This window comes from Nuphar pumila, chromosome 11, assembly GCF_984573655.1.
Source record: "Nuphar pumila chromosome 11, dmNupPumi1.hap1.1, whole genome shotgun sequence".
Classification (NCBI taxonomy): Eukaryota; Viridiplantae; Streptophyta; class Magnoliopsida; order Nymphaeales; family Nymphaeaceae; genus Nuphar; species Nuphar pumila.
The window spans coordinates 3,797,508-3,806,369 of NC_143259.1; the positions used below are offsets into that span (position 1 = coordinate 3,797,508).

At 39.0% G+C, this 8,862-nt stretch overlaps 1 protein-coding gene across 1 annotated transcript; it reads left to right on the forward strand.

The window, feature by feature from the left end:
- The first annotated feature begins 323 nt into the window (after positions 1 to 323).
- LOC149821672 (uncharacterized) lies at positions 324 to 7,856 on the forward strand. Its single transcript, XM_089981396.1, has 5 exons — positions 324 to 1,039; positions 2,326 to 2,444; positions 7,340 to 7,397; positions 7,439 to 7,517; positions 7,605 to 7,856. Exons 1-5 carry the CDS (start codon positions 324 to 326, stop codon positions 7,854 to 7,856), a joined length of 1,224 nt encoding a protein of 407 aa, XP_089837522.1.
- Positions 7,857 to 8,862: the final 1,006 nt, after the last annotated feature.

Genomic DNA, 8,862 nt, shown 5'->3' on the forward strand with positions numbered 1-8,862 from the left:
TTTCTCTCTCTAAATGGTCGCCCATCTCCCTGTTACTACTACTACCACTCCATGATCCTGCTTTTGTCTCGCACGTGTGAACCACTCGTTAGCCAATGAGGATAGAGACTGCAGAAGGGTGTTGCGGAAGTGCCGAGCAATAGTATGCCTGTCCCCCTCCTCACTGTCACCGCCAGCACCACCATCTCCACGTCCCCTACTCCCCCTCTTTCGCTCTCTCTCGTTCACAAAAATGTAATCTGTCCTTCTCTTGCTGGTCCTCTCTCCTGCTAGAGAGAGAGCACAGAGTTGTTTTTATTCCTCAGAGAGAGAGAGGAGGAGGGATGGATGATAACATTGAGAATGGAAGAAATGATCGTCATCATCACCATCATGAGAACGATCATCATCACCATCCCCACCGCGATTACTATCGAACCACATGGAATTTCTCTCAAGATCCCAGCACGAGCAGCAGCACCACCACCAACACCTACCTCCTTCCTCCTTTTGACCAGCCATCTTCCTCTTCCTACTTATCATCACCAGCCTTCAACCATCACCACCACCACAATCAGAGCGACGGCTTCCTCCACAGCTCCACCTTCCTCCCACTTGAAACCAAGACCTCTCAATCCTTCCTCTTGACTCCCACCGATCTCGTCGCCTCCTCCGATTTCCCCCACCATTCACTGGGCATCACCTCCGACTCTCTCACCCTCAAACTGGGCAAGCGCTACTACTACGAGGATGCGAGCGGTGGTGGTGGTTTAGCGAAGCTGGGCCCAATAGAAGAACCCCAAGTATCCGGTTTCTCTCTGCTGAAGAGGGGGAGGGCCTTCCTACCCCACCACCAACCAACACCACCACCACCACCATTATTATCGTCACCGTCGGTTATGGGGACGCCTGTACCGAGATGTCAGGTGCAGGGATGCAACGTCGGTCTGTTGGGAGCTAAGGAGTATCACAGGAGGCACAAGGTGTGTGAGATGCACTCCAAGGCTCCCAAGGTAATCGTCCAAGGACTAGAGCAACGATTTTGCCAACAATGCAGCAGGTGGGTTCCTCTCTCTCTCTCTATTCAGTTGGCAGTAAACGTACATCTCGTCTATCTAGTCGCGTTTGCTCGCTTCAGGTTTTGTGATTATGGATACTTGATCACGCCATTGTTTCCTTTTGTCTTCTGGGGATTGGTGCTGCTGTATTATACACTTGAGGATTTGAGTCTATAAGGGATTCTCAATAGTTTCTTTTATGGGTTTGTGGTTGGTTTCCGCAATTTTTTTGAGAGAGGTTGGTTTCTGCAATTTTAGTCATTAAGGGGAAAGAGTTTGACCTGATTTATTCAGGTTAGTTAGCTTCTTCCTCTTCTTCATGTTATCAAGTTTTTTGAGTTCTTTCGCCTAACCCTAGCTTGCCTATAAAAAAAAGTTTTTGGGTTCTTTTTCTTTCACAGTGTTTTCTTAGAATATTGTTGCATTTTGTATTTATACACTTCTGTTTCGAGTTTTTCTTACCATATGATCCAAAGAAAGCTTCTCTCTCTAGTTATTGATTTTATATGGTTTTCTCTTCATTTTGATTTTACTGTTTTTCTTTTCCTTCTTTGTTGCTTTCTTGTACATGGTAGTCGATTCATGGAGATTTCTGGAATTGGGTTTCTCACTTCTCAGGTGTGTCTCTGTGATTCCCTTGCTTTTGATGCTTGAGCACTTCCCTAGGTTCCCCTTCAAGATGCTGAGGCATTCTGTGACCTTGAAGTAATAGTGTTAATGGATCAAGTTTTAGTGTTAGCGTTCCTGTAATTGGCCTCATCGATTTTCACCAACCTCTTATTTTAGTGCTTCTATTCGTCTGAGATGTTTCTTCCTCGTCATTCTCATACTCTCAAATGTCTCTTTGAGTTTTTTCTATTGCCTTTGTTTATGCAATCCGTTTTGGGATCTGCAACGAATTTTTTGGGTACCTGACTATCTATTTTGTGGTCCACACATGGAAAAGCAATTTAATTAAGCTATCCGTTCCTTTACCATTGTCAGCATCTGGCTATTAGAAGTCTTACTGCAGAAATAGCTCCTTTTTGGGACGTGAAAGGCCGATTTTAACGCTATTTAATTTTGGGCGTAACCCGGCTTTTTAGAAGTTTTGCTGCAGAAATAGCTTCTCTGGGTATTTGTTTTTTTTTTTAATGAAGGTACTTGGTGTTTCATTATCACTGCATTTGCTCGGACATCTGTTTCTCCTTTTTTTTTCTTCCCCCCCTTCTCCATTTTCTTTGTTTGGGTTAATTGCCAAAACTTCTATAGCTTAACATGCCTTGTGGTTTATCTATTGTGTATGTAGGTTCCATGTGATTTCTGAGTTCGATGATTCTAAGAGGAGTTGCAGAAGGAGACTGGCTGGTCATAATGAGCGTAGGAGGAAGAACTCTTCTGATTCCATAACTAAGAATAATCCTCAAGGTATAGCTAGTAATCCTCTTTTAGCTTTTGCATGGCTTGTGTGTGGTTGGGGGGGAGGAGGTCTAGGTTGTCATCTCCATGCCCTTTTCAAAATGAGTAGGCATATGCTTGGGGTATGGGGTACCCTTTTACTTCAAGTCCATAAATGTGTGCAAATATGGGCCTTATAGATTTGAGGACTAAGATTCGCTGAGCATCTAAGAATTATATTATTTGCTTTTTGTGAAAAAAAAAACTATATTACATAAATACTTTGCAATGAATAACTTTTATATATGTTGGAACCGCCTATTATAGTTCTGGCTCTGGAGGCGTTCAATGGACTTCTCCTGCATTACATAATATGCGTGTTTTTAGCTTGAGATAATGCTGATCAGTGCCCTTGGATTTGGCTCCCTAGTTATTTCACAATGCTAATTTCTGGGTCTTGGGGCTTGTTTTACAGCAACCATTTGTTTCGTGTCATCTTTTGACTTAATTCTTAAGTAGATGCAGTCAATGTGATCTATGTCATGCAAATGCTCGATCTTGCTTTCTGTATCATATTTCTTTATATGCTAGTCATATTGAAAACTTCATAGTTCATAAAATTATTGTATCTCTGTATCAGCATCCGTACATAGAATGTAATAATAGTTGCTATTAGATAATATTCTTCATACGGAAATGTCTGTGTGTTTTTGAGGTTCATTCCATGTTGATTTAGTGTGGAATTTGTAATTTTATTTTTTGATCCTCTAGAGGGATTTCTTGCATGTTTTGAAACTTTAATTGTTTTTGCTCATTGTCATTTAAACAAGTCAATGGATTGGTTGTGCATTAAATCATTAGTCTAGCACCCAGGGCTGGTTGGTTCTTAAGCCTCTCTGCATACTGTGTAATCATTAACTTGATTATCGGTTTGATGCACGCTTCACATGATTGAATGTTCTCACTCATATTTAACTGCTATATGTGATTTGTCGATCTTAATAGTAATGTAGCCATAGCTGCACTTACGCTCGCTTAGTATAGTAGACCTCTATTTAGTTGTCTACCACTTTCTCTTTTAAAAGAACTGTTTCCCAAGGAAGTATGTGGGAGTTTATTTGCAAACTTAAGAGTGCTTTGCTAATTCTTCCTCCAAAAAACTGTCATCGGCACAAACCCATAAGTTATGATTTGGATAGTTACATATTGATAAGCTAGATATGACCTTTAATAGCATCACCATTGTTACTTTTCAATTTTCATCCGTGTGATTTGTTTAGGCCTCTAATATTTAGCGCTATTAATCGCTCCAGCTGTCTTCTGCACAAACCCATCCTTAAATTATGATTTCGATGGCTACGTACTGATATGCTAGATTGACATGATATCCAAAATAAACACATTGTGATCACGACTGTTTGGTTTTTCTCTTTTGATTTGTTGATAAGTCTTATTGATTTGAATTGTGACTAAGAGAAGAGTTCTGTTTGACTGGACCTTACGCACCTTCTATGGTGTAAGAAAATATTTGTGCTGGTCAAATTTTGCTTTAAAAGAAAACTACTGGGACTGTTTCTAAAACTTTTGTAATGTTGGTTGTGTTTAATAGTATTATGAATGTTACCGTTATTGATTTCAATGTTATATTCTGATTTTAATAATAATGGTTATGATAAAAATTCATACTATGTTGTTTTGGGGGTCTTCGTATTTGTTGAATGTTTATGCAATATTCCTAATGATGTCTAAAAATCTCCTATTATTTAGTCACTTCTATCAATTCTGCAACTTTTACCTAACAAGAAAATTGTCAATTAGAGTTTTCTTCCCCTCAAATTGTTGGGTTTCCTCTTGTGTTTCATTTTTAAATTTTATTAATGTAGCAAGTGTTTTTCAGTTTCTTATTTTGGTATTCAACTATCAATACTAAATTCCCATTAATTTTTCGCAGTGCAATTCCAACTTAAAAATCTACCCAACTCCAATATTTGTTAACTTTTCTCAATTTGGGTTTGTACATCTTCAAAATCTTTTTAAAAATTAATGTTCATATGATGGAAACCTTTGTCTTTTTTTGTATGTTTGTGAAGTATATAGTTTGTAAACATGCAGCATTTCCAAGATTGCTAAGGCACATATACGATGTGCATTGTATTCTGTTTGAATGTAACTTGCTTACTAAGGTTACCATCTATTGGCTTTAGAGGTTTCATCTGTATGGCTTACTCAGCCATGCCTCTTGTGTAGGAGAGAATGATAGGAACGCCAAGCGAACAACCACCATACTTTGGAAGAGTAGATGAGAAAGTTGGACACTTTCTTCTTCGTTTTCTTAGGTGAGAAAAGTCTTCCTAAAGCTTGAGCAAAAAAGACCCAAAATCTTCAATCAAGATAATTTCCTTTTGAAAGTTCTACCATTGCTCTCCCTAGTCAAACAATCCTTACCTGCTTTCTCTAGGGCAGCTGTCTACTTCATCTAGGTTTTTACAGTTTACAACATTCCCTAACTTTTAGCATTCTCATCTTGTCTTCCTAGCTACATTGTTTCTTTGGCTCCCAGTATTTGGCATTGAAGCTGAACATTCTTGAAATTCAAAGCCCCTTGTTGTTTTATCCATTGTTTTACAACCATCCTGTTATTGTAAAATTTTATGGCTTATGCTCCTAGGTCCAAGCATCGTTCTATGTTTATTACCAAACACCAATCTGGACCTTTTTATTAGCTTATATCACTATGTTGTTCATGTGGTCATTACATCCATTAGAGGCTTGAGATCCAATATCTGCCATTGATGCATCTGAGTCTTATCAACTATTACAATAATGGCTCAGAGATTACCATTGGTTTGTTTGCAATGCTTTGTGAATAGGAGACAATAGTACGAAACCACATGGGAATTATTGCTATGTTAATTGTCTATAACCCAATGGGTGATGTTTGTGTCTAGCTTTCTCCTACTTATACATGAAGGGTACAATTGAATGCGCCAAAAAATAGACCACTGAATATTTGTCCTAGTGGAAAATCAAGGAAAAATAGTCCTGCCGCTTTCAGAGAAAGACAGAATCTTTTCCATTTTTTTCTGTAAGGTGGTCGAGCCTTATAAAAGTGGGACAAATCCTTCAGCAGTACTATTTGTTGGTGTATTCAAATGCACCCGAAAACATAATGTTGCATATTCAATCTAATCTTTACTTTTCCGAGGGTACATTTGATAAAGTAGGGAACTAGAAGCTTTTCTTCTTGGTCTTATCAGAGTGATACTCTTGTTGCATAAATAATGCTCAGTTGCTCACCCATGATATCACACATTTCATATTGCACAATTCTTCATGGACACAACAAGTAGACTGTTATTTTCAAGTATTTGCCAGGAAAAGTGAACCATACACTATATAAAATGCTAGGCTATTGATATGGATATCTATGCTGAAAAAGAAATCATGCGGCATGTGCTTGTGATACTTTTTGTACCATGATATCTAGTGAAAAGCTTTCAATTCTTTATAGAAATCAAATCACTTTTCTCAGCAAGGTGTTTTTCATTCTTGCTCTCCATCAATTTCCCCTGATATCCTCCATCTAATCTCTTGTAGGTTGCTAGTAAAATATATTTCTTGCTAATGGGTATGGTCATTGTTGTGACAAATTTCCAGATTATGACCTATGAACTGTTTTGCTAGTTCCATATTGATTCTGCGGAACATTTGATTATCTTTAGTTAGGGAATCCTACAACCAACATAGGATTGAAATTCTCAAGTTTCTTTTGCTGTTAAGATTATGACATTTCCTCAATTATTACTTGTCATTGTTCCTCTCTAATATTATTTTCATCTTTATTAATTTTGTGGAGTTGTGCTCGCTCTGTTGTCCGTCTGTGTGCACTGGTACATTTTCAAAATTGTTCAATAATGTGAAGAGAAATTTGCAAATGATAATTACTTGGATTGCTAAAATTAATTCCATTATTAATATGAACATTGTTTGGATACATTCTTGTGCTCAAGAATTTAATAATAATTATGAAATATGAATTGCATTGAATATTTTTATTTCAATTTCTAGGTTGCACAGCTTTTGCTTAAGTTGTGATCGTAATTATGATGTTCAAGCTACAAAAGTATTATTTTGAATATGTTCATCAGTTGTCGTATGCATCTTAGTCGGTTTGAATCCTACTAGAGGATAAACCCTAGCTTGAATTCATGTTCTTGTTTTATATGTAATACTGATTTTATTGAGTGAATAGTAAAAGTACTACTTTCTAATGGGTCTATGTTCGTGAGAGATCAGAAATGATGCAATTCCTACGCTAAATAGGCAGTGTTGTGGCAGCATGCATGGAGTATTCATGTGTGTGTGTGTGCACGCCCCCACATGTTTGCACCTGTTAATGTTTGTGCAAATATCAATATGACCAGGCTGCAAAGTTTTTAGTGAAGGAAACATGATTAGCACCTGCCTAGTCCCTTACTAGTTTTCTCTTATAAATTGATTCCAGTCACTAGAAGTTCTAGTGTAAGGAGGTTTTCCTACTTCCATCTGTCCGGATCTCTTGGAAATTCATTAGTTTATTTATTTTCATTCCAGTTCAGTTGTGTTATGCCACCAGATAGTCTAACCATTTCCAATTAGATCTTCCTATTTTTGTCACCATAAGTTCTAGTCTAGGAATTTTTCCTTCTTCCATCTGTCTGGATCTCTTGGAAATTCATTACTGTTTATTTCTCTTGATTCCAGTTCAGTATCTTATGCCACCAGATTGTCTATCCCATTCCAATTAGATCATTCTAATTTTGTTACATATAATTCTGAGACTATTTGCGATTGTTGAAAAGTTGAATCAGGGCGATGGCTATCTTAAGAGGTCACCATTTCCCATTACATGATTGACCTGGTGAGTTTGGTCATGATACAATAAGCGGCTCTAGTGTCTGTTGGTAAAGTTGGTACACATGGTTATGATGCTGAGAGCTACAAGTGATTGTTATGGTGACTGCTAGACTATTGTTTATAAGCAGCGCTAGCGTTGCTGTTAGTAAAGTTGGTAGAAAGAGAATTGCTCAGTTCAACAAGCTTAACAGAAGATACGGCAATCTTGTAAAGAAAATTTTATGAAGTTGGAATGGGAGGCCGAGGAAAGGAGAAAGGTGAAGTGGTGGAGCAGTTATGGAATGGTGGTAACAGACTGGACGTTCTCTAGAGGTGAATACTCTAAGTATTGGAGTTGCATACGTTAGCATACCAACTAGTATAAGAGCAGCCCATGCAATTCGTGATTATCATGGTGATTTCTTGGAGGCAGGTGTGCCACATCAGATCAGAGAAGATCAGTGGCTTGATGATGCTATTATTCTTAAGGCTTTGAAATCTTGTGTAGGGAAGGCAGTGGACTGGAGGAAAACAGGGTTATATCCCGCCTCGCGATGGCGGACATGACATGGGGATGAAGGTTAAAATCAAAACCCTTACGGGGATGGAGACGGGGATGAACTTACGCTTTCCTTCTTCCATCCCTCCCAGCCCCGATCCCCGTTAGTAAAATAACTAAAATATTTTTAGGGATGGCAGTGGACCTGGAAGAAACGGGGCCCTGCCCTGCCTTGCCCCATTTAGATCGGGGATGGAGGTTAAAATCAAAGCCGGTGCGGGGATGGACAGAATTTTGAGAAGGGGGGAGGGTGGAGACCTTATCCCTCGCCTTCGCCCTGGTCCACTGCCATCCTTAATCTTATGAAAAGGAAGAGTATTTATGTACAGAATCTGCACCTCAAATACTGGTTGGATTAAAAGGATGAAAGGAGTGACTAAAAAGACCAGGAGTGGTGGGCAATATGAGCTGGGATATACCACTGGTGGTGACCCATGTGGTCAGCAGGGTCTTGTGTCAAGCTGAAGGCTCAGGATCGAATCCCGCCGGCACATGGGGCTGTCGTTGTTTTATCACGGTTAGGGCATGTAAGGCTGGGTGGTCATGTCTTCAACCCGGAGTTTTACCTCACCGGAAAGCGGGACCATTAAGTGACCTGGTTCTCTGTGAGGGTCCCTTGGTTTCAAAAGAAAAAGGAGCCGAGACATCATAATATATGGACGTGAGGTCCTTCAAAGCAGGCCTGATTTGTCACTGTCATCTTCCTGATTGTATTAACAGGATGGAGAGCACTTAATCTGGAAAGACAACCCTCCTGATTCGGTGCCGGATCCAAACTCACATTGATTTTTTCTTTTGAGAGAAAAAAAATCAATCAAAACTCACATTGTGATGTCTCAGCTATTCAATAAAAAAAAACAATGGCATACATGGTTGGGACGGTGAGATCCACAAGTGATTGTGATGGTGAGTGCTATACACGGCTGTGATGGTCAAATTGGTGAGATAGCGATAATCATGTTGGAAGTTTTGGAAGTTCAATGGGTAAAGTTATATTTGTTGCATACTGTCTTT